Below are 26,712 nucleotides of genomic sequence, written 5' to 3'. Positions count from 1 at the left end.
ACTTTAAATAAAATGAATCCTGAAGTTCAGCATTTCAGTCTCAGGTTGTTTATACAACATTAAACATTATGCTGTGTTCACACCAGACGCGGAACGCACGGATAAATCGCGTTATTCGCGCGTAATTAGTCACGTAAACATTTGAGGTTACTTGCTTCATTCGCGCGTCAAATTCACTACAAAACAGACGCGGATTCGCGTGATGGGCAGGGCTTCTGTCTGCCCCATGACTCTAGCTTCATAGCTAAAGGGCTAACATGGATTTTATGAAGAAAATAACAGTGTTTATGTGCTTTATGAAGGATGATAAACAGCGTCGATACGTTTAGAGCTGTGTTTGAGTCCACTACATCCTTTCAGAGGTGCATCCAGCTCTGTGAGCTCATAAACTCCTCCAGAAACTGAACCTGGCTGATGGAGGTTTTCAGCGGTGCTTCTGACTGAGCCAAGCCCAGTTTGATGAACTTCTTGTCGGTGTCTGCTGGGGGATTTCCCCTGGGACACCGACAACAAGCGATACGTCACAATCACTCCCCCACAAGAGCAAGCTCCTGATTGGTTAACGCGGCGCGAATGTCCGCTGAAGTTCAGATTTTCGAACGCGAGTGATTCGAGCGAAACGCGCATTAAGCGCATCAAACGCGCAAAACGCTCAATTCGCGCCATGCGCACCGCGCAATTCTCGTCATTCGTGCGTATCGCGCCACAGGATGTCTATTCGCGCGTTTGCATTGACTTAACATGTAAATCACTCGCGCACATGCCGCGTCTGGTGTGAACGCAGCATTACAGTTCAAAAATGTCAAAATTAAAAACCTTTAAAAACATAAAAAAAACTATTTAGATCAAACAACCGAAAGGTAACATTTATAGTATAATTAAAAGAGCAGAGGTCCTAAAACAGAACCTGTATACACTCTCAGAAATAAAGGTACGCAAGTTGTCACTTTGGTGGTACCTTTTCAAAAGGTACACATTTGTTCTTGAAAAGTCCATATTGGTACCTTAAAAGTATATATTAGTACCTAAAAATATTAAGAGGAACACTTTTGTACATTTTAGGTACAATTATGTAGGTACAAGTGTTTACCTTTCAAAAAGGTATTACCCCAGTGACAAGTCTTACCTTTATTTCTGAGAGTGTACCATACAAAATGCCTTGTTCTTTGCAACCCAGGTTCATTTTAATTACGTACCCTTATATACGTTTCTGGAGAGCGCCAAATACATCCCAGGAGCATCCACCAGAGGCTGCTGTGTACGCTTTTTGAGATCTCAAATTTCTGCTCTTCTTGCATAAATCCACCAGAGGCCGCTGTCGACTGACTGACTGACTGATCAACTGACCCACCGTCCCCCTTCCCTAAACCCAACTGATAGTGTTTTCAAAAGCAACCAAAAGCACTATTTACTGGTCTATTTTATGTTTTGGCTTTTGGCTTACCTGCTTCTTGCGACTGTTCTTCGCTGGACTCAAAACCCGTCATAACTGTCAACGGCACGTCACGTCAATTTGTAACAGGTAACAGTGGAAAAGCCATTCATATGGAGGCGAGCGTGTCCATACTGTCATACTGCATACTGTCCTGTAACGTTTGACTTAAAGACAAAATACAGCTTCTAGCTACTTAATTCACGATCTCCAGAAATGTATATAGAGGTACAGTTTCAGAATGAGCCTATGCTGGTACTTTTAATGACAGCATTCACATTTCAGTCTCAGAATGTTTACAACATTAATCAGCGCAGTTCAAAACCTTAAAAAATAAAAACCTTAAAAAAAAATTCGAAAGGTTTTTAAACTCATCAGATATTCTTGCAATAATGTTACAGCAGCTTTTCCTAAGGACATTTCAAACAGATATGCAGAGGCTTCAGATCCTAAAAGGACATTTTTGAACGGCTTATGTTTTAAAGACTTCCTTTTTCCAGCGGCTCAGTGACTCCCTGAAAGAAGAGATGTCTTTCCTGTTCCTCGCAGTCCTTAGAAAAACAACGCCAATGAGGAAAAAACAAAGCAGAACCACAAAAGACTTGATCTGATGCTCAGATTTTAATCTAGACACACAATCAGCACAAAACAGCAAACAATCCAATATGAAAAATGTTCAGCATGAGCTTGGTAACGGAAAATCAGCTTCTGTCGGTGGAAAAGCTGAATAAATTATGTGTCATGGGTCTCCTGTTCACTGTTGTTGAGTTGCACATACTCCAGAGCCGCCTGCTGAGAAAGACAAAAATAAGCTTCACTCAGCAGTTTGCAGAATCATGGTCTAAACAATCATTTATTATTATCATATTTACTAATTAATGAAGAACTTGCAGATAATAAAGTTGAATGTATTATAGTAAGAAAATATAATATTTGTTGCGATGAGTTTTTTGAACTGTTTTTGAAAGTGCTCTTCCAAGTTGCAATTATTTGATAAAACAATAAAAGCAATCATTTATTTTCTTTTCAGCTTCGTCCCTTTATTAATCTGAATGGCAACAGTAACTCAAATTAGCACTCACTACAACCGAGGTCTGCAGAAGAGCATCTCTGAACACACAACACGTCCAACCTTGAGGCGGATGGGCTACAGCAGCAGAAGACCACACCGGGTGCAGCTTCTGTCACTAAGTACAGGAAACTGAGGCCTCGTTTACACTAGAGCGTTTTAGTTTTAAAATGGCGTTTTAGATCAAAAATGACCCGCGTCCACACTAGCGTTTCACCTAGCGTTTCTAGACATATCTCCATTCACACTACGCCATCAAAAACGTATATCACGTGACCATTCGCGCACTCTGGGCATGCGCGTTCTAGTATAAACAGGAAGCATGTGTCTTGCTCGGCATTTGGTTATTGTTAGTCAACAAACGCCGGTTGAACAATGAACACGATGGCAAAGAAAGCAAGAGAGGTATTATTGTGGACAGACGACGAGGTCGAGTTGTTACTAAACGTAACAAATGAATAACTGTACAATGTTACGAGAAGTGTAGGCTTTTGTGTGGTGTTTCTCTCTCTCTCATTCTCTTTCTCTCGCTCTCGCTCTCTTTCTCGCTCTAAGTATTCGCAGGTGCAGCAGATTACGTTGGGACGGATAATGATTGGCCCTTGGATTAGCGGCGGCTATAAAAACCTGCAGAGAACATGGGTTCGATGGCTTCCCGCTCTCTTTCGATTCCCTGTTTGTGCTCAGTGGAGACTAGCGATCAAATGAGTGTTTGCTTCTATCTCTTTGTGGCGTTATGTGAGATGCCGATGTGTTGTTGTTAATTTTTAACCGGCGACTGAAGCCCGGTTTTCTGTCTCCCTGTCGGGCTTGGAGCATGCAGGGAGGTTCGGTGCCTTATTTGGTATTTTCGTTTTCTCCTGTGTTTGTTAGTAGGCAGGTAAGTTTTCTGTATTTTATTTTATTTGTTTTCTAGGGAAGTTTAATCTAATTTAGTTAGCTTGGTTTATTGTCATTTATTTTGGCTGAACCCCTCCTGATGTTATTTTTGCTCCTTATTTCTGCGAATAAATCATATTTTCTTGTTAATTCTCAGTGGTTGTGTTTTTGGTATATATTTTGGGGAGAGAGAGCGTGGGGGCACCGGGGATTATATTTTTAATCCCTGTTATTTTGTTATGTTTTGGTTAAATCTCTTTTTTTGATTAAGGATTTTTAATTTAATTCGCAACAGCGTCTAAAACGGACAATAGTGCAAACAACGCTCCCATTTCTGTGTCCGTGTTGTTGTTTACAGTGAAGGCTGGTCTGCTGTCTTCCGGTAGCGTTAAAGCCATGTGTTATTGTCATGTGATCGGGGCTTGACGAATAAGGGAAGGACACGCAATGACACAAAAGCTCCAATCAGGTAGTGAATCTCAGAAGTCCCGCCTCCGTTTACAGATGTCTCCGTTTTCCCCCATCCACACTGAGACGAGCAGCAGCGCTTCAGAATGAAAACGGCCTCTCCAGTGTTTCCAAAATGCTCCATTTTCAGCGCTCGAAAACTCCGGCGTAGTGTGGACAGATGACGTAACCGTAGCAAACTGTTTTCAAACTGAAACGCATTAGTGTAAACGGGGCCTGAGGCTACAATTCACACAGGCTCACCAAAACTGGACAATAGAAGATTGGAAAAACGTTGCCTGCTCTGATGAGTCTCCATTTCGGCTGACACATTCGGCTGGACGGGTCAGAATTTGGCGTCAACAACAAGAAAGCATGCATCCATCCAATCTTGTATCTATAGTTCAGGCTGGTGGTGGTGGTGTATTCGTGTGTGGGATATTTTCTTGGCACACTTTGGATCCATTAGTAGCATTTGAGCATCGTGTCAACGTCAGTATTGTTGCTGATCATGTCCATCCCTTTATGACCACAGTGTACCAATCTGCTGATGGCTTCCAGCAGGATAACACACCATGTCATAAAGCGGGAATCACCTCAGACTGGTGTCTTGAACATGACAATGAGTTCACTGTACTCAAGTGGCCTCCACAGTTACCAGACCTCAATCCAATAGAGACCACTGGAAGTGGAAACGCAAGCCTGATAAAGGTGACCCACTCATACTGCACCAATCCATTACTGTCATTTTACAATTAGGCTTATACAGTAATGCGAAGTTAGTAGGAGGAGTACAAAATTTGACATTTTTGCAAAGTGTGCTTAAATGTCATAAAAAAGTCAAAAGTCAAAAAAAATAAAATCTTTTAAAGGGATGGATAGATAAAATCTTGATTTTTTTTATGCAGTATAAACCAGGCTTTATAAAATTTACTAAATTAAATGAGATAAAAGTATGAGCTGCACTATTCTATTTAAGATTACAGATGTACGATTTAATGTACACTGTGCAATTTCTTCTGTGGTACCTATTACCTCCACAAGAGGGCCTCCTTGTGTCAAAACTATGCCTATATGTACAAACAGCACCTACATGTGGAGTTATGTGTGTCTGTGTGTCAACTTACGCCCTCTGCCTGCTCCGGAACTCCTACAAAAACACAAAGGAACCAGCATTAAAACAGCTGGCAAAAAAAGGATCAATATTTAACAACAACAGCTCAAATTTCCTGAACCAACTCCATTTAGCAGGCAGTGCAGTGCCCGCCTCGGGCTTATCGCGTCAGTGCCATGCTAATGCGCTAGTAATCTGTTTCCCTCCAGATGCTGCTATTGTTTTGGCAATACGTGGGCACGCCAAAACCCATTCCTGCGTGACCCCTGCATTGTTTCGCATGCATACCTCAATGATTAGCAAGAGCTCTCGCTATTAATCAACTGGGGAACAGGGGGCTGCTGAGTGTTTATTCACGCTGAGGAAACAATAGCCGAAGTTTCTGCGAGGAACACGAGGCTCCAGGGCCCATTGTGAAAACAGGAAAGTCTTTCCTACCCGAACAGGAAACGTCCACCTTGCATCTCATGCTGGATGAAAAACACTACACACATATGAACAATGCCTCCGCGTCTCTTTCAGTGTTGTCACGCTGTGTTTGTGTAGATCTGAACTCACCTGGTGTCGACACCTGGACTTCTGTGTGCTGGATGATGTATTCATCCTCCGCGTTTTTCGGCATGGGAATTTCTGATGAAAAAAAAAAATATATAGACAAATATAATGTTTCTCGTTTTTAAATGTAGCAATATTGCAACATTCTAAAAAATATTGTAGCAATATTTTTTAGTATGCAAATTTAAATTAGACCCTTCGCTAAGCCACATCCGAAAACTGCCACAGACCAATCGTGGCTGAGCAACTTTAGCTATATGGATTATGCAAATCTGATACTTGGTATAGACAAATGCAATGTTTATATATAGGCAAATATAGACAAAACAATTTTTTTCGTTTCTAAAAGTTTACAATATTTTTTCGAATGCATATTGAAATTAGACCCTCTGCTAAGCCACACCCGAAAACTTCCACAGACCAATCGTGGCTTAGCGACTGTAGCTATATGGATTGTGCAAATCTGATACTCAGTATAGACAAATACAATGTCTATATATAGACAAATACATTGTTTTTCATTTTTAAATTTAACAATATTATTTAGGATGCAAATTGAAATTAGAACCTTCGCTAAGCCACATCCGAAAACCGCCACGGACCAATCGTGGTTTAGCGACTGTAACTATATAGATTGTGCAAATCTGATATATAGGCAAATACTGTGTTTTTCATTTGTAAATTTAACACTGTTTTTTAGAATGCAAATTGAAATTAGACCCTCGTTAAGCCACACCCAAAAACCATCACAGACTAATCATGGCTTAGCAACTGTAACTATATGGATTGTGCAAATCTGATACTCGGTAGACAAATACAATGTCTTTCATTTTTAAATGTAACAAAACTATTTAGGATGCAAATTGAAATTAGACCCTCGTTAAGCCACATCCGCCACAGACCAATCGTGGCTTTGCAACTGTAGCTATATGGATTGTGCAAATCTGATATTCAATATAGATGAATACAATGCCTATATATAGACAAATACAAAGTTTTTCATTTTAAAATGTTTACAATATTTTATAATGCAAATTGAAAATAGACCCTCGTTTAGCCACACCCAAAAACCGTCACAGACTAATCATGGCTTAACAACTGTAGCTATGGATTGTGCAAATCTGATACTCGGTCGACAAATGCAATGTTTATATATAGACAAATACAATTTTTTTCATTTTTAAAATGTAACAATGTTTTTTAGAATGCGAATTGAAATTAGACCCTCGTTAAGCCACACCCCAAAACCATCACAGACTAATCATGGCTTAGCAACTGTAGCTATATGGATTGTGCAAATCTTATACTCGGTATAGACAAATATAATGTCTATATATAGACAAATAAAACGTTTTTAATTTTTAAATGTAACAATGTTTTTTAGAATGCAAATTAAAAATGAGATCCTTCGCTATTTGCTAAGCCACATCCGAAAACTGCCACAGGCCAATTGTGGCTTAGCGACTGTAGCTACAGTATATAGACAAAAACTAAGTTTTTCATTTTTAAACGTAACAATATTTATTAGCATGCAAATTGTCCTCTCGCTGAGTCACACACCGAAAACTGCCACAGACCAATTGTGGCTTAGCGACTGCAGTGCAAACTTAATACTCTGTATAGACAAATACTATGTTTATATATAGACAAATACAAAGTTTTTCATTTTTAAATGTAACAAAGTTTTTTATAATGCAAATTTAAATTAGACCCATCGCTAAGACACACTCAAAAACTGCCACACACTAATCGTGGCTTAGCGGCTGTAGCTATATAGATTGTGCAAATCTGATACTCTGTATAGACAAAAACAATGTTTATATATAGACAAGTACAAAGTTTTTCATTTTTAAATGTAACAAAGTTTTTTAGAATGCAAATTGAAATTAGACCCTTCGCTAAGACACACTCAAAAACTGCCACAAACTAATCGTGGCTTAGCGGCTGTAGCTATATAGATTGTGCAAATCTGATACTCTGTATAGACAAAAACAATGTTTATATATAGACAAGTACAAAGTTTTTCATTTTTAAATGTAACAAAGTTTTTTAGAATGCAAATTGAAATTAGACCCTTCGCTAAGCCACACCCAAAAACTGCCACAGACCAATCATGGGTTAACGACTTTAACTATATGGATTGTGCAAATCTGATATTCAGCATAGACAAATACAATGTTAACATATAGACAAAAACAATGTTTTTCATTTTTAAACGTAGCAATATTTTTTAGCTAAATATTTAATGAATATTTTTAAAATGTTTGTATTTGTAAAAATATATTTTTTTTACGTTTTCCATACTGTTCCAGCTTTTTCTGATTTGGGGTTGTATTTAAAATATAATTTAGAAAATAAATATTTCGGGAGGCCTGATGTTTATGTAAACTTGCTCCTGGGATAGGACTACAGACGCCATGTAATGAGCACAGCTAAGCTAAATATTGAACAATCTTTGTAAAGTTCCTTTTTTTCCAAGTTCTCCATGATGACTTGCATTTAAACAGCCATTCAGATATTTAGATATGGGATATTTTATATGCTCAAGTTCATTATTATAAATGTAGACCAATAGAGAGCAACACTCTTGCTTTTTCCATGCACGCCTAGAGCAAAAGAACAGGAATGCCGCAAGCGCATGTGACAAGAAAACAATCAGCTTCACATTTTGAATTCATTATACACATTTCAGCAGAATAATAATCACCTTGGAGAAACGCCGAGCACACAAGCACTGTGGTGCTTTGTAAATAGACCATGTATCAAAGCTCAAGAAATTGGTGAAAGAAGTGGCGCATCATCTTTATTTTATGCAATGCAAATCACAGGAATACAATGGAATCCATCTATGCTGATTTAAGTTTGATAACTAGATTAGAGTGGTAGTTAAATCTAGCCTTTTACAATTAAGACAACTAGCAAAAATAATGCAATATACACCAAAACAACAGTTTGAGACAGTATTCCATGCTTTTGTGACCACTCTGTTTGATTACTGTAATGCACTGTATGCACAAAAAGTGCTTCAGGAGTAGTTAATGTGTCGGTGCTCTTTGAATAAGAGATTCATAAAGATAAACAGTGAAATCACAAGTCCAACGCACTTGAAAACTAAGAGTTAAAATTAAAAAAGACTTTATTAACACGGCTATTATTTAAAAACAGCCCCATCTTAATAAAATCTTTCAAATTTTTTCTCTTGCTTTTTTGATTGCCTTGAACTCACGGTTTTGTAGTTTAACAATAAACATGTATCCAACACTGCAATACCAAAGAAAATCAAGATCATGTGTCACGGTCACCAGCGATCCAGCCCGTGATGGTATACACACGGATCGCTAACGGACTACAAATCCGCCATTTCATAGACTACAAGATTCAGTCATGCACCACACACACACAGCAGTTCCTAATCCTGACTGATTGCAGACACACAGGATTGTCAAAGACTGATTAAAAGGACTATAAAAGAGCACACACACACACACACACACACACACACACACACACACACACATTGTTGCTGAGTCTTGTTACCTGTTTCTGTAACATAACAACGCATTTTCCTTGCCTTGTCTAGCTGGTTTTAACCCTCACTTTGTTTTGTTTGTTTTATAGTTTATCCCTGTCTACTGCCTGCCCTCTGACCACTCGTCTGTTATTTTGACTGCAAATCTGGATTTGCCTGTATACATCTGTTAGCTCCTGTGTTGACCGCTTGCCTGAACATTCTGCTAAATAAACCTGCGTTTGGATCCGCACCCATGTTGTCAGCTTCACTTCACATTACAGAATGCCATTCACTAATATTTTAAGTTGACTAAAATGGACCATAAAAGAGGCAAATCGCAAACAAATTAGCATCCACGAATGACAGAAGTTGTTTAGTAATGTGAAATATTTTTTGTACTTTTTAGTAAAACTTTTATTTTAAAGGGTGGATTATTATTATTATATCAATCAGCTTTATTTATTAAATATATGCAAGCTGCAGGTCAGTGAGTACGTTTTCCATTGGGTAGTGAAGCAAAAATGAGGTCTGGCTTCTTCCAGCACAAGTTAAGTTCTGGGTATTTGTTTATTTTCATTTCCACTATCAGAAGTGCCAAAATAGCTAACCGGCAGCTAGCTCTCTGTAACTCTCACATGGTCGCCCACTGAAGCTAAGCAGGGCTGCGCCCGGTCAGTACCTGGATGGGAGACCACATGGGAAAGCTAGGTTGCTGCCGGAAGTGGTGTTAGTGAGGCCAGCAGGGGGCGCCCAACTTGCGGTCTGTGTGGGTCCTAATGCCCCAGTATAGTGACGGGGACGCTATACTGCTCTGTGAGCGCCGTCTTTCGGATGAGACGTTAAACTGAGGTCCTGACTCTCTGTGGTCGTTAAAAATCCCAGGATGTCCTTCGAAAAGAGTAGGGGTTTAACCCCGGCATCCTGGCCAAATCTGCCCACCGGCCTCTGTCCATCATGGCCTCCTAACCATCCCCATATTCCAATTGGCTTCATCGCTTTCTCCTCTCCACCAATCAGCTGGTGTGTGGTGTGCGGTCTGGCGCAAAATGGCTGCCGTCGCGTCATCCAGGTGGATGCTGCACACTGGTGGTGGATGAGGAGATTCCCCCCATTGTGTGTAAAGCGCTTTGAGTGCCCAGAAAAGCGCTATATAAATGTAAGGAATTATTATTATTAATTATTAACCTTATGGCCCATTTCCAGTGAGTGGTACGTTATGGTTTGGTACGCTTTTATGGCCATTTCCACTGTCAAAAGGTACCAAAAACTGTAGACTGTAAAACTGTACTTTTTGGTTTTGGGTACCCTTTGCAAAAGGGTTAAATAAAGGATACCAAAAGTCAGAGCTAGATGCAGAACAGGTGATAAAGGAGATCCATACCCATACCATACTGTACCACTTAGTGGTAACGGGCCATTACTGCTGTGACACTTTTTGAGATCGAAAGGGTGGTATAGTACCAAAACGTGTTTTCGCTTTTCGCTGATTGGTTTACAGAGAATTAGCACTATTTTATGCTACAGGTCATGAGAATGACACCACACATGTTTTTTAAATACACAGTTAAAACATGACACAGAGAAAGAAGAACAGGATCTACTTCATGTCCTCCATTGTTGTTTACGGGATCGTTCACATGCCACGTCTAAATGTGTCAAAAGTTCCTCTCGTTTACAATTGAAATAATTAACTTCTGTGAGCAAAACACGTGATATTTTTCTCTCATTTACTTTCCTCTGGCTTATTCCCTGCTTTATCAGGGGCTGCCACCATGGAATGAACCACCAATTACTCTGAAATATGTGTTATGCCTTCCTGAACGGAGAGTATACACTCTCTTACACATACACTCTCTCGTTCACACACACAAACACTCATACACTACAACCAATTTAGTTTACCCAAATCAACTATTGACCTCATTACTTGTGGATGAGTAGGTGCAGCTATTGGAATCTTTTAGGCTTGAAACATCCAATCTCATTCAACTCCATTAATTTATAGATGGTAAAAACAGCTCGTTAAGCTTGCAAACTGATGTTTTCTTATTATATTGTTCTAATTTTTAGGTATATTCATGAACACACTTGTTTGTAGAGCATTATTCTTAGTCATTTCTCCCATATGTGACTCAGTTGGAAGTCCTAAAACAATCACAAAGACAAGCGCACCACCACCCACAGAATAAAGTCAATACCGCATGTCTTTGGACTGAGGGAACCAGCACACCCATGGAAACATATGCAAACATGGGGAGAACATGCAAGCAGTACCAAGTGTGGGTACTTTTGGCAGTCGAAAGACAAGCATTCGAGGGATTTATTGATCATTAATAATCTTTGAAGCTCTCACCTCTGCTGGGATCTGCCTGCTCTGGTTGAACCAGCTCAGACTCCTCATCGGTGTGATCGTCAGAATCTAGCGTGATTTAAAGCATCATTAGAATGACACACTTCACACAGACATCATCCTTTTGTTCATCATGATGATCCCTACCTGAACCAGATGCATTTTCGCTCCACACATTCCTGCCCATCACACAGGGAGTTCCTGAAAGGCACAAACAAAACCAGTATTATAAGATGCATTTTTGTAGTATGATTTAAAGCGGACCTCTCATGCCCTTTTTACAAGATGTAAAATAAATCTTTCATTTCATTAGAGTGTGGATATATAGGTTAAACTCAAAATACCAAACAAATAATGTTTTATGACTCTCTGAATCTGACCCTTTTAGGCTTTGATCTCTATTGGGATGTTTTGGTTGCTGTCGCTTTAAATTTAAATGAGATTGTGATCTCATTTAAGAGGGCGGAGCTAGAAAAGCGTGTCAGCATAGTGGCAGATTCAAAACAAGACTAACTGCCTATGCTAATGAGAGATGGTGACTAGTGGGCGGGGCTTTTCCCTCTGATGACATCATACAAAGGGAGAACGTCAATCAAAGTGTTCCTGCAGACTATTATTATCAAGCGCGATTATAACAAATAAAATGAAAGCATTTTACTTTTAGAAGCAGGTTATATTCACTGACCGTTGTCACGTGACTGTGTTTATACCTCTAATAAAAGTGATTTTTGCATAATAGGTGCCCTTTAACATAAATTGATCAAATATTTATCTTCTTCTTAATCAGTTAATTCATACACAAGTCTTTCTTACGCTGGGAACATTGCATTATTCACTCTAGTTTACCCGTAGAATGTTTTAACCTACAAGCTTCAATTCAATTATTTAAATTTATATGCTAGACATTACTTAAAGGGCTATGATCCCCGTCTTTTTTCACACCTCTAGTTTGAAAAAAAAGTCAGTAAAGTGGGAGAGTCTGTCTTGTTTTATTTCGGCTAGAATAAAAGCAGTTTTAAAACTGTTTTAAGGTCAATATTATTAGCCCTCTAAAACAATATATTTTTTGATTGTCTACAGAACAAACCTCACACTGTGCTAGATGACACAGCATTACCAGGTTTTGCTGTGCCTGCAGAACAAACACAGCTCTGTAATCTGCCAGTTTTGTTGGTACCAGTTGTTGGTACCCCTGTGCAGGGGCGGACTGGCCATCTGACAATTCTGGCAAATGCCAGGAGGGCCGGACCATTTTTTAAATGTGGGCCAGTCAGCTATTTTTTCATATGTATTGTTTTTACGTGTAGGGAGCTTTTATCTCGTGCGAGATGTGAATATTATCATGATGATAATAATAATAGTAAGAATAATAATAAATGTTAAGCATTTGCCCAATCGGCAACGACCGGTTTCGAGATGGGCCGACCCAATCTGAGATTACGTAATCAAAATCTGTTCAAACAAACAGTAAGTGCAACACAAGCTAATTGTCAGAGATGGACCATAAAAAGGGTAAGGCCGGACATTGCCAAATACATAAAATTAACTGAACTAGTCTCGAAATTGTGCAGTGCGGTGGCGCAGTAGGTAGTGCTGTCGCCTCACAGCAAGAAGGTCACTGCTTCGAGCCTCATCTGGGTCACTTGGTGTTTCTGTGTGGAGTTTGAATGTTCGTGTGGGTTTCCTTATGGTTTCCTTCACAAGTCCAAACACATGCAACAGGTGAATTGGGTAGGCCAATTGAGAATTGGGTAACCCTGTAATGGGTTGCAGCTTTGAGGGCATCCACTGTGTAAAACATGTGCTGGATAAATTGGCGATTCCCAGATTAATAAAGGGACTAAGCCGAAAAGAAAATGAATGACTTAAGAAACAACTTAGGTTAAACATTACTAAATAGAATTTGTTTTGTTAAATTCAGCCCATATCAATTGTTTAATCATTATTTAATCCTATTAATCTTTTTTTCCCTGCTGAAAAATCCAGTTTAAACCAGCTTAGGCTGGTTGGCTGGTTTTAGTTGGTTGACCAGCCTGGTTTTAGAGGGGTTTTGGCCATTTCCAGGCTGGTCTTAGCTGGTCAGGCTGAAAAATTACCAGCCAAATCCAGCTAAAACCAGCTTGACCAGCCTGGTATAAGCTGGATATAGCTGGTTTTGGCTGGACTCCCAGCTTGGCTAGGCTGGTCAAGCTTGTTTTAGCTGGTCATCTCCCAGCCTGACCAGCTAAGACCAGGCTGGAAATGGCTGGAAACCAGCCTGGAAGTGACCAAAACTCCTCTAAAACCAGCCTGGTCGACCAGCTAAAACCAGCCAACCAGCCTATAGGCTGGTTTAAGCTGAATTTTTCAGCAGGGTTATCAGTGTAAAAAAGTATGATGATTTCAATTATATATATATTTTTTGTAACATCTTTCCTAAAACACACAACAGGTTCAAAATGCGCCATATGGACTGTATTAATATTAATGTGATGATAATGAGCTACCATTGAGGACGGTGTTGTCTTCAATATCGAGTGTGAGGCTCATTCTCATGGGGTCTCCTGATTTGGGTCTTGAAGGTTTTCTGAAAAGAAAAAAACCCTTAATGCAACAGAATTGATGCACATTGAGAATAGCTGTAGACGTGAAACAGAAATGGATGGATCTCTTACACTGATAGCTCGGTCGCTTGCCTTTTTCTGCGCGGATGTGACGTTTTCTTAAAAAAGACTGTCAGGACTACGACAATCGCCACTAACAGCAGGATACAGAGGACTCCGATAAGAGCTTTCTTCCACAGCGCTAAACTGACTGTAAAAACACAGAGAATAATGAACATTTTCACAGTTTAGGGACAGAAGTTTACTCATGCTTGTAGCTAAACGTGTTTTACTCTTTGATTTAATGTGCTACTGTTTACATGTCATTTGTAATGTAACATTAAACGCTTATTTGACCACAAGATGATCATGCCTTGATCTTTAATGATTTAATTAGGACAGAAAGGGTTGACTGTGCTTAGACAAAAGTCTTGCACTTATAACAGTGTATCTTGTTAAATCTTTATCTTTTCCCACTGATCCGACTTTCAGTTTACCGAAAAACGACTCCGAAAATTCCGAAAAGTCCCATTGACTTAACATTGGGTCAAACTTTGTGAGCTCATAACTCTGCATCATACTGTCCCACATACTTAGGATTGGCTTATTTAACTCAGTCTAGCCAGCAGCCAATCACTGATGACCTTTATAATTCCTAGCCACTCCCTAGCAACAAATTTCAGCACCCTAGCAACTGTCCCATAGATGTAAAAGACTGTCATTGACTTAACATTGGATCAACCTTTGTAAGCTCAGAACTACGCATCCACAGACTATTCTGGCCTCATTCAACTCAGTCTAGCCAGCAGCTACCCTGCTGAAAAATCTAGCTTAAACCAGCCTAGGCTGGTTTTAGCTGGTCGACCAGGCTGGTTTTAGAGGGGTTTTGGTCACTTCCAGGCTGGTTTCCAGCCATTTCCAGCCTGGTCTTAGCTGGTCACGCTGGGAGATGACCAGTTAAAACCAGCTTGACCAGCCTAGCCAAGCTGGGAGCCAAGCAAAACCAGGCTGGTCAAGCTGGTTTTAGCTGGATTTGGCTGGTAATTTTCCAGCCTGACTAGCTAAGACCAAGCTGGAAATGGCTGGAAACCAGCCTGGAAATGGCCCAAACCCCTCTAAAACCAGGCTGGTCAACCAGCTAAAACCAGCCAACCAGCCTAGGCTGGTTTAAGCTGGATTTTTCAGCAGGGTAATCACCTTTAAATATACTAGGCACGCCCCAACAACCCCTTACAACACCCTAGCAACTGTCTCAGACTGTTGACTAGCTGTTCTAATACATGCTAATTGTTTTAACATCCTTCTGACATGCTAATCTTGCTAGAAACATGCTAGCACATGTTAACAACATGGTAATTCTTGCTGCACTCATGCTAAAATCATAATAGAAATATGTTAAATTCATGCTAGTTACATGCTAATCCATACGTGAATTATGCTAACAACTAGCTAATTCATGCTAGAAACATGCTAACAATATGCTAATTCATGTTAGAAACATGCTCACAGCATGTTAATGTATGCTAGAAACAACATGCTAATTTATGTTGGAATCATGCTAATAGCATGCTAATTTGTACTAGAATCATGGTAACAACATGCTAATTAATGAACTGATGACCTAACATGTTAGTTCATGCTGGAATCATGCTAACAACATGCTAATTCATGCTGAAATCATGCTTATTACATGCTAAGTCATGTTGGAATCATGCTAACAACATGCTAATTCATGTTGGAATCATGCTAACAAAATGCTTATTCATGTTGGAATCATGCTAACAACATGCTGATTCATGCTAGAATCATGCTTATTACATGCTAATTCATGTTGGAATCATGCTAACAACATGCTAATTCATGCTGGAATCATGCTTGTAACATGCTAATTCATGTTGTAATCATGCTAACAACATGCTAATTCATGTTGGAATCATGCTAACAACATGCTTGTTCATGTTGCAATCATGCTAACAACATGTTGATTCATGCTAGAATCATGCTATTACTAACCACCGAGCACAGGGATCACCTTCAAAGCTTTTTACTGGCTTTCTTCAGTCTTTAAAGTGATAACTTTAAAGACTAAAGCAACATTCTTTATCCAGCTTGATGCTTTTTCACCCTGCTGAAAAATCCAGCTCAAATCAGCCTAGGATGGTTGGCTGGTTTTAGCTGGTCGACCAGGCTGGTTTTAGAGGGGTTTTGGCCATTTCCAGGCTGGTTTCCAGCCATTTCCAGCCTGGTCTTAGCTGGTCAGGCTGGAAAATTACCAGCTAAATCCAGCTGAAACCAGCTTAACCAGCCTGGTTTAAGCTGGATATAGCTGGTTTTGGCTGGACTCCCAGCTCGGCTAGGCTGGTTTTAGCTGGTCATCTCCTAGCCTGACCAGCTAGGACGAGGCTGGAAATGGCTGGAAACCAGCCTCAAAGTGGCCAAAACCCCTCTAAAATCAGGCTGTTCGACCAGCTAAAACCAGCCAACCAGCCTAGGCTGGTTTAAGCTGGATTTTTCCAGAGGGAAATAAACTATTTCCAACAGGCTTTCTCAAGCCACCATAAAGTTTGTCCTCAAACTTTATTATATAGTTATTTAATTTTTCTTTTTTGAGTCCAAGAAAATGTGTTTTATATTTTAAATGAGGAAAATAAACTGTACGTATGTTGAGGACGTGACCAAAAATGATAGAAGTTTTAGGATAAACTATATTACTTGAATTAAAATGCATAAGCAAAATGTGTATATAAAATAATTATGGATATCTCTCAGTTATGGACATCTTTCTGTGATGATAATAAGGTGATAATATTTGAAAATTGTCAGTCTATGTGATCAGTGGTGTGTTAGTGTGGTATTTCAAATATACCTCCAATTCTTGCCGGTTTACTCTGCTTGGTTTCAAGGGCTTGATTGGACGCCTCGCAGTGGTAGTCTCCTCTTTGGTCTCGCGTGATCATTTTAACGACGTGACTTCCTTTTGAGGATTGGACCTCTTGTCTGGAGTAGAGCAGAAGAAGCTTGTCATGGTACCAGGTAAAGGTGATTGGGTAAGAGCCCTCCTGGACACTGCAAATGAGGACCAGATCCGAGCCCTCGGTCACCGTCGTCTCCTGGGGCTTCAGCATGGGCTCCGAGACTGGAACTGACCAAGAGGAGATATTATGGGTACATTAGACAAGTTTGTGTTGATTTTATGTTGATTTGCTGAATGTCTCCTTAATTGTAAGCCTTCTGCCAAATGACTACATGTAAATGTAAACCACGAAAACACGCTTCAACATATATTTGCCTGCAGTTTGTAGGTAAAACAAACGTTACAGGGCAGGATGACGCCAACAACTCTTGCTCCCTTTACACACAAGTTACTGAAGCTTACTGGGACTTATTCCTACCTGCCAACACTTCCGTTTTTTTTTCCGGGAGTCTCCTGCCACCCTCCCGTTTTGTTATTTCTCCTAAATAACTTAATTTAACCCACCCCCAACAGTCCTCAGCATTTTGGAATGTGAAACCCCTGGATCGCCAACATTGGTATAGGAGCCGATCACAGTGGCCGCCCAAAACACGCTTCATAGTACAGTTATTAACACCACAGCAAACAGTACCCGTGTCATCGACTCGGTCACAGTCATTCCCCTCGCTGGCCAGCAGAGGTCATCATCACCAGACTATTGAACATTACATCATCCACAACCCATTCAGGACACTGATTACCACACATGAGACTCGTTTCCTCATCACACACACACACACATATGAGCAGCTCTCACTCACACTTCATTGCGAAGTCTTGTTCTGCCTTGCAGACATTTCTGAGCGTTATTCATCCTTGCCTGGTCTCCTGTTGCCAACCCGGATTGTTCCTCTACCTTGTCTTGCCTGCCGCTTGCCTTGAACCTTGAACTGTATTACCGATCTTGATCCTCGCCTCTGACCATGCCTGTTACTCTGACTTACGAACGCCAGCCACCAGCCTATCGACCTTATAAGCCTGTGATTTATGTGAGTTCATGCACCAGTGCAAACTGTGTGTTTGTTATTAAACTGTTTAATAAACGTACTGCAAATAGATCCCTCTGTGTCAGACCCTTCGTTACAACCCAGTTCTCAACCATGTTATTCAGATACCTCACCCCCAAAGGGGGTGTAAAAATGTAGAGCTGGGCACATGTTAGCAATAAGGGGGTAAATATGGAAAGAGATGTAACATATGCTAATGATTACATTAAGTGCAATACTGCTAGCTTATTAGCTTTCTGGTCATCTTTCAGATATTATTCATTGAACATTATTCGTTTAGGCCCCATCCACACAGCAATGAATTTATGTCAATCTAAAAAAAGTCTACTGTAGTTTCAGCCTATTTGTCAATTGTAAACAACATGAATAAATAATGACAGAATTGAGCAGTTTTATCAGAACTATCCATTTAAAAACATCAAGAACAAATTACAGACATTATTGATTCATTTTATTTGACATGCCTCCAAAAGAACAACTCATTTTAAATTTGGTCAAATCAAGTATTGGCAGCGAAATGTGAATGTGTAATGGAATAATTCACAGTGTGTAAAAGGAGGAAGTTAGTGTGTAAAGTCGAGTGATTTTAATAAATGATGTTAAAACTGTGTGGTTTGCTTATTGCTTTCAACCGACGGCTTTCTATGAGTACCCTGCTGAAACCCCCCCCCCAGCTAAAACCAGCCTAAGCTGGTTGGCTGGTCTTAGCTGGTTTTAGCTGGAAGTAGCTGGTCTCCCATCCTGGCCAGGCAGGTTTAAGCTGGTCTCTCAGCTTGGCCAGGCTGGTCAGGCTGGTTTTAGCTGGTCTTCCAGCCTGGTCAAGCTGATTTTAGCTGGTCTCCCAGCCTGGCCAGCTAAAACCAGCTAGGACCAGCCAGCCTGACCAGCTAAGACCAGCCTGACCAGCTAAAACCAGCTAAGACCGGCCAGCCTGACCAGCTACAACCAGTTAAGAACAGCCAGCTTGAGCAGCTAAGACCAGCCTGACAAAGTGGCCAAAACCCCTCTAAAACCAGCCTGACCAGCCAAAACCAGCTAAGACCAACCTGACCTACCAATACCAGCTAAAAAGTGGCCAAAACCCCTCTAAAATCAGCCTGACCAGCCAAGACCAGCTAAAACCAGCTAAGACCAACCTGACCAACTAAGACCAGCTAAAAAGTGGCCAAAACCCCTCTAAAATCAGCCTGACCAGCTAAAACCAGCTAAGACCAACCTGACCAACTAAGACCAGCTAAAAAGTGGCCAAAACCCCTCTAAAATCAGCCTGACCAGCCAAGACCAGCTAAAACCAGCTAAGACCAACCTGACCAACTAAGACCAGCTAAAAAGTGGCCAAAACCCCTCTAAAATCAGCCTGACCAGCTAAACCAGCTTGATCAGCTAAAACCATCTAAGACCAGCTAGATCAACTAAAACCAGCTAAGACCAACCTGACCAATTAGGACCAGCTAAAAAGTGGCCCTCTAAAACCAGCCTGAAAACCAGCTATGACCAGCCTGGGAAACCAGCTAAAACCAGCTTGGGTGACCAACTAAAACCAGCTTAGGCTGGTTTAATCTGTATTTTTTAGTAGGGTAGCTACAAATAACAAATGAAAAGAAAAATCACACACACACACACACACACACACACACGCGCACGCACACACACATGTAATTTTGTACATTTATACAACAACAATAAAGTAAAATATATATTTTTCTTTCGTTTGTTTATTTTATCATCTCGCAGGTTTTGATGAACAGGAATTAAATCAGTCATCAAAATGGAACCAGGCTCAAAAGTCCATCAGTGATAAGAGCATCTAAATTAAGACAATCTAAAAACAGCAACATGCATCTCCAAATTGTAAAAAATAATAGCATTAGGCAAACAAATGATGTATTTCTCTTACCTATGACTGGTGCTGTTAAAGCGTCGCTGGTCCTAATGAACCTTGGTCCGTTATAAGCCTGACATGTGAAGCTGTCGATCTCTCCTGGAAATCTGATGGAGGTGATGGTAAAGATCGCTCTTTCAGTTCCATTGACAACTCTGCTATCCACTGGAGTATGGTCCTTCAGTAAGGTGTAGGTTATTGGAAGCGTTCCGTTCTTAGCCTCACACAAAACCTTGAAAGGTCGACCAACAATCACTTTACCAACAGCACTCAAGACTGGCACTGAAACAGGCACTGGAAAAGAAGGACAGAAAATTAAATGCATGATAAAACAATTACAGGAATCCCACTTCTTTTGGAAAGTAGACTCATTTTACAATTTGCCTAAAAGTGAATCAGTTCAGTTTTACAATTTTTTAATCCCTCCAACTGTTCTCCGGGGATTACTTTTAGCTTAGCTTAGTTTAGCTTAGCGTAGACCATTCAATCGGGTTACAACTTTAGCATTTGCTCAATCAATTACCAGAGTTTCCCTAATTTCCATATTTAAAGTACAGCCCCAAATCAAAAAAAAAAAGTTGGGACACTTTGGAAAACACAAATAAAAAAAGAAAGTAGCGATTACTAAATTTACCTTAACTGGTATTTCATTGCAGACAGTACAACAAACAATATTTAATGTGCTCCACGTGATTTCTTTCTTCTTCTTTTTTTAAATACTCACATATTCCCATTTTGGTTCTTGCAGAACATTTCAAAAACAGTTGAAACAATAAAGCATTTGCCACTTTGCACTTTCCTTTTCACAATGCTTAAAAAATGTTTAGGTTCTGAAGACATTAAGTGATAAAGTATTTCAGGTGTAATTCGAACAACACATTTTATATGGATGGGCTCATACCTATGCCTTCCTATGCCTTACGCCCCATTCACACGGGGCGTCAACGCTTCCCATTCACTTTGAATGGGTGACGTCAGGCGTTGCCGAACTGCATTGTGGATCCGTCGGTGCCACTTCAGAAGCTTTGCTTGCTGCCGAAGTTGGGACTAGCTCAACTTTTCAAGCGCCGATGGAAGCGTCAGCCAATCAGATCGCTGTATGCAAATACACCAGCTCAGACAGTGGCCTATTGCTGGCTGAATTTCATTGGCTGACGCTGCTATGACGATCGCTTTAGCCCCAACTTCAGACACGCCTTCAGTCAAGCGTTGACGCTGAAGCCCCGTGTGAATGGAGCGTTAATTCTTACAAAGCTGTCACTTTCAAAAGTAAACAATTCTAAGGGAGGAGAAGAATTTATTGAATGAAGTTGAATAAAATGATTACCACAAAGGTACTCTCGTAGCTTCATGACATTATTATTGAACCACTGAAGACACATGGACTATTTTGACAATGTTTTTGGTACCTTTCTAGATTTTGAAAACCTTCCGACTCTTGATGTCTATGGAAGGCGAGAGAGCTCTTGGATTTAATCCACATTTTTGTTCAGAAGATGAAGGTGTCAGGGGTTTGGAATGACATGAGGGTGAGTAATTGATCACCAAATTAAATTCTTGGTGATCTGTCTCTTTAATGTCCAGTGAATCCATTCATTCCACAACACATACAGTATCTTCAGAGTCTTTAAATAGCTTTCTTTCTCTTGTCGGTTTAGTCCCTTTATTAATCCGGGGTCGCCACAGTGGAATGAACCGCCAACTTATCCAGCAAGTTTTTACGCAGCGGATGCCCTTCCAGCCGCAAACCATCTCTGGGAAACATCCACACACACACACACCCTACGGACAATTTAGCCTACCCAATTCACCTGTACTGCATGTCTTTGGACTGTGGGGGAAACCGGAGCACCCGGAGGAAACCCACGCGAAGGCAGGGAGAACATGCAAACTCCACACAGAAACGCCAACTGAGCCGAGGATCGACCCAGCGACCTTCTTGCTATGACGCGACAGCACTACCTACTGCACCACTGCCTCGCCCTAAATGGCTTTTACATTATTACTACATAGCTCTTTTCAAGAACTCTTGGCGCCCTTGAGTATATTTGTAGTTAATCCAACATTTGTTTTTACTACTGTGCTAATACATAGTATTTCAATAATATATACATGTTTTCTAATGACAGATTTGACAAAAGCATAAACTCCTCACCTTTAGCTTTTAAAAGGTGTGGCAGGCTGGTCTTGTTAACACCTCTAGCCATGGCCCAACAAGAATATTTGCCATTGTTGACCAGGCTTGCAGATTTGCGAAAGATGGGATTTGTAGAAATGCGTTGACCATCTTTAAGCAAAACATACTTGATGTCTTCTTTGCTGATCTTGTTTGAGATCACTGAACTGCTGCAGTTCAGCTTGAAGAATTCCCCTTCAAAAACCTCATATGGGCTCATTGTCAAGATTGGCCTTGTAAACAGTGCTGAAGAAGAAAGATGGCTTTGATTAGCATGCAGTTCATTATTACAGCTCAGAAAACGACATTTGAAATCATAAAATAACTTTTGAGATTAGGAAAGAAATACACAGCAATAACCAGAGAGTCAAATTAACAGTCTCAAGCCAGGTTTAAACTTCTGCGTCGAGACCCACGACATATGCAATGCGAGTTGCCGTGCATTTATACTTCTGCATGCTGTTTGTGTTGCTCTGTGATTTCCAAAATGCTAACTGGTAGTAGGTGTTTATGTTCCTCTGTGTCAAGTTTGTTCGCTGGTGTTTTTTTTTTTTCTGAACGCTACCTTTACGCTACCAAACTTGCTCATTTTGAGGTGGGAACCAGCAGACGTGCAATAACTTTAATTATAAGGTGAAAACAAAACAACAGTTTCCATCTACAGCTCCTTCATGGAACTTGACACTTGTAAACAGTTGCTCCATCTGGGTTGCGCAGCTCTCGACCCCACCCACTCTCGTCACAGCCACCAAGCTGACCAATCACAGAGCTTGTGCTATGCTTCGTTGTGACGTGTAGTTACAATTGTTGAGAAGTCAGCAGCGGCGACGGTCATGGCGAGGGCTATACGACCACATGCAGGCTACGCCGCAGCAAACCCGTGCGCTTGATGCAGAATCAGCCTTTATGGTGCGTTTACACCAGATGTATATGAATCGTCAAGCGAAAGTGATTTCCATGTTTTTTTTTTATAAATGTATTTTTAGGGTTTTTTCCACCTTTATTATGATAAAACAGTTGAGATTTCAGACAGGAAAGCATTGGGAGCAGAGAGAGGGGAAGGATGTGCAGCCGGAAATCAAACTTGGGGTATGCACAGTACCACTAGGCTATTGGCAAGTAGTTTACATGTTAAGTCAATGCAAAGATACGAATAGACATCCTGCAGCGTGTATAGAGCTTTCTGCGCGTTTGGCGAGCTTAATGTGCAGATCGCTCGAGTTGCAAAATCTGAAATTAGGCAGACATACGTGCCATGTTAACCAATCAGGAGCTTTCTGTTTTAGGGTCCTTGATTATGATGGGGAGCCAATCATCAATCGCTATAGATTGATGATTCTCTGAAAGAGGTCTGAGACGTAACTTTGTCAATTCTGGAGAATTTGATGTTTCCCCATTTTAACAGAATGCCTGAACGGAGTTTCAAAAATGGCTGTTGAGTGATATGACTTGCCCGAAAGTGCGAATGATTTACATGTTAAGTCAATGCAATGACGCAAATAGACATCCTGCAGTGCGAATGACGCATTTCGTACGAATGAAGAGGTGGAAGTTGATAGATTTTGCAAGTTTTGCGTGAAACAATCGAGTTAGAAAATCTGAACTTCAGTGGACATTAGCGCTGCGTTAACCAGTAAAGAGCTTGCTTATGTAGGGGTGTGATTATAATGTAGTGCCTGTTGTTGGTGTCCCGAGGGGAAATTCTCCTGCCAACACTGGACAACAGCTCGGCAAACTGGGCTCAGTCTGAAGCACTGCTGAAAGCTTCATCCCATCATCCAGGTATAGTTTCTAAAGGAGTTGATGAACTCAGAGTTTGGTGCACCTCTTAAAGTATATAGTGGACTCAGACACGGCACCGAACGAATCTCCCCAGTTTTTCAGCATTCCTAAAGCTTCCTACTATCTCAATAAAATCCATGTTAGCCATTTAGCAATGAATGCTAGAGTCACTGGGCAGACAGAAGCCCTGCCCATGACGCGAATCTGCATCTATCGTGAGGTGAATTTGATGTGCGAATGAAGCGAGTTTGACACGTGAATGAAGGGAGTAAACTCAAAATGTTCAAGCATATATTTACATGTGAATATCACGATTTATTCACACGATTTTCATCTGGTGTGAACACAGCATTAGTCTCTGCATAAAGCTGCGGTCACACTTGACTCTTCTCTCCATAGACTTCCATTCAAACGCACACGAATGCGTCAGACCGGAAACGCGGGGTCATGTGTTAAGTTTCGCAGTTCGCGGCGATGAAAAATTCAGGCTTGGTGAACTCTGACCTGCAAAATCGCATCACTTGAGAGGGGTCTGGCTGCAGACCTGGTGCAGTGCAATCTGGGCTGCATCCAATGCTTTTTAAGGGGCTCATCTAACCCCACCCCTAACCCTACCCGTCACAGTGACGTCACTAGCTCCATTTGAGTGCATTGTGTCTGACATTGCATCGCTGAGTGATGCAGTCTCAGCTTGCACAAAAAAGGCTTCTAGGAATTGAGAACCACTGGTCAGTTGTTTTGTTGAAGGCCACACATGATGTCGAGGGGAAAATTTAGTTTCAAGGGATGGGCCTGACGATTGGTTCCTATAACTGAGTTCTTAGAACTACCCAGCATGAAAGCCCTTTGTAGAATGTATATAGATTGTTAGTTACCTGTTACACTGAGTCGATTTTCTACCTTCTTCTGCACGCTCCCTTTCTCGGTTTTGCACACATAATCTCCAGAATCCTCCTCTCTCACCGTGAGGCTGTATGTGAAGGATGTGTGAAATCTTTGAAGTATGGTGCCGTCTTTGGTGAGAAACATCTCCAGAGCTGAGCGATCCTGAACCTCACATTTGATCGCCACCCGTTCGCCCTCGACCACACTCGCACTGGGTGAAAAGCTTATCTGTGGGATGAGCTCTTTAAGATCTATGGAATAAAATGTGTGGTTAATGCAAATGATGAGCAGCCGTGGGTGTACTCTATAAATGGCTGGATTAAAAGACTCAAATCAACAGACATCATTTCTGATTGGCTGGGTTTTTGTGTTCACACTTGGCTGGTTTGATGTGGTTAAAATGAAAACTGTGAGTGATTGCTGTTAAGGAATTTACAGGCATGTTGCACATTTGCACACTTCTTCATCAGTTAAGCGCTATGATTGTAAAAATGTAATGCTTGTTTTCTGTTGGCAGTGGATGATTCCCATGCATTGCTCCAAGGCACATTGTGTTTTAACTGCCTGCTGCATCTTGTAATTTTATTGCTGCAACTTAACTAGCCGGCAGCTAGCTCTCTTTAACTCTCAGATGGTCGCCCACTGAAGCTAAGCAGGGCTGTGCCTGGTCAGTACCTGGATGGGAGACCACATGGGAAAGCTAGGTTGCTGCTGGATGTGGTGTTAGTGAGACCAGCAGGGGGTGCTCGACCTGTGGTCTATGTGAGCCTTAATACCCCAGTATATTGATGGGGACTCTATACTGCTCAGTGTGTGCTGTTACTCAGATGAGACATTAAACTGAGGTCCTGACTCTCTGTGCTCATTAAAAATCCCAGGGTGTTCTTTGAAAAAGTGTAGGGGTGTAGGGCCGTTGGCCTCCAAACGATCCCCATAGTATAATTGGCTTCATCATGGTCTCCTCTCCGCCAATCAGCTGGTGTGTGGTGAGCAGTCTGGCACAATATGGCTGCCGTCGCATCATCCAGGTGGATGATGCACTCTGGTGATGGATGAGGAGGTCCCCCCCCCCACCCCCACCCAAATAAAAAATTGTAAACAACTTTTGAGTGTTCCGAAATGGTTGTACTTGATTGTAAGGGCCAAGAGGAAGGGGTAGGGGTACAAAAATAGAATTGGGATTGGGCCCAAGTCTGGCTTCCAGACAATGGCCAAACATGGGCCTCATCTGGTCCAGTTCAGCTTATGCTGAGTTCAGACTGCATGATTTCCAAAGTAGTCGTGTCACAGATGTTTTCACACTGCTTGACTATCTGGGCTGGCGTTTCGTCGCTGCTTTGTTTACACTGCAAGATGGATCGGCGACAGGGACTTTCACATTGCATGACTTTACTATAGGAAGAATCGCCGACAACTTCGTCCAAACTACGTCTCACAGCCAAAAACACGTCGTATATCTTTTGTTATTAACTACATAATGAGAAAGAAGCCTTTAATGGGGTAGAACATGTACATATTTGCTCACCTGGGTTTAAAGGGAATTAGCCATTTCTCCTCAACTTAAGTTGTTAATAAACTAATTTCTTTTTGTATGAAACGTCAAACAGACACGGTTGCTCCTGAGTCCTGTCAAACTTACACTAGTTTTTTCTCCATTTCGTGGGTCCAAATAAACCGAAAAAGAGCGCTTTTAACTTCTCCCCCAGCCTCCCGCTGGCCTGCAGCAGTTATACACACACACACACACACACAAGTGAATGCTGCTCTCTCATTGGCTGTAGGCGATCGCTGATGGTATTTTCAGTCAAAACTCAGTTCACACGTCATGATTTGAATCGCCGACAGCTCCAGATATTCAGCACGCCAAATATCTCACAGGCATCGGTGACTCATTGGTGATTTTCTCAGATCGTGTCTTTGATAGTTCATACTGTGTGATTGTCACTCACGTGCACGAGCAGCGATTTGCCTGTGATTTCAGGCATTTGTCGGTGATTTCTCAAAACCTGTCGGCGAGCCAAAATCGGG

General features: G+C 41.1%; 1 protein-coding gene across 3 annotated transcripts in view; it reads right to left on the bottom strand.

The window, feature by feature from the left end:
• Positions 1-2,031: 2,031 nt before the first annotated feature.
• Positions 2,032-26,712, bottom strand: part of pecam1a (platelet and endothelial cell adhesion molecule 1a) — a 35,115-nt gene continuing 10,434 nt past the window's right edge. The window contains exons 5-15 of one of the 3 annotated variants that reach the window (XM_005164273.6): positions 24,675-24,935; positions 21,997-22,263; positions 19,857-20,135; positions 16,806-17,081; positions 14,012-14,150; positions 13,844-13,923; positions 11,505-11,558; positions 11,361-11,426; positions 5,500-5,571; positions 4,955-4,977; positions 2,032-2,224 (exon numbers count right to left, since the gene is read on the bottom strand). In XM_005164273.6, the coding sequence (XP_005164330.2) occupies positions 2,165-2,224; positions 4,955-4,977; positions 5,500-5,571; positions 11,361-11,426; positions 11,505-11,558; positions 13,844-13,923; positions 14,012-14,150; positions 16,806-17,081; positions 19,857-20,135; positions 21,997-22,263; positions 24,675-24,935 (1,577 nt within the window). In that variant the 3' untranslated portion in view covers positions 2,032-2,164. 3 annotated transcript variants of the gene reach the window in all.

The sequence above is a fragment of the Danio rerio genome, chromosome 3 (assembly GCF_049306965.1).
Source record: "Danio rerio strain Tuebingen ecotype United States chromosome 3, GRCz12tu, whole genome shotgun sequence".
NCBI lineage: Eukaryota > Metazoa > Chordata > Actinopteri > Cypriniformes > Danionidae > Danio > Danio rerio.
This window is presented reverse-complemented; position numbering and strand designations above follow the sequence as displayed.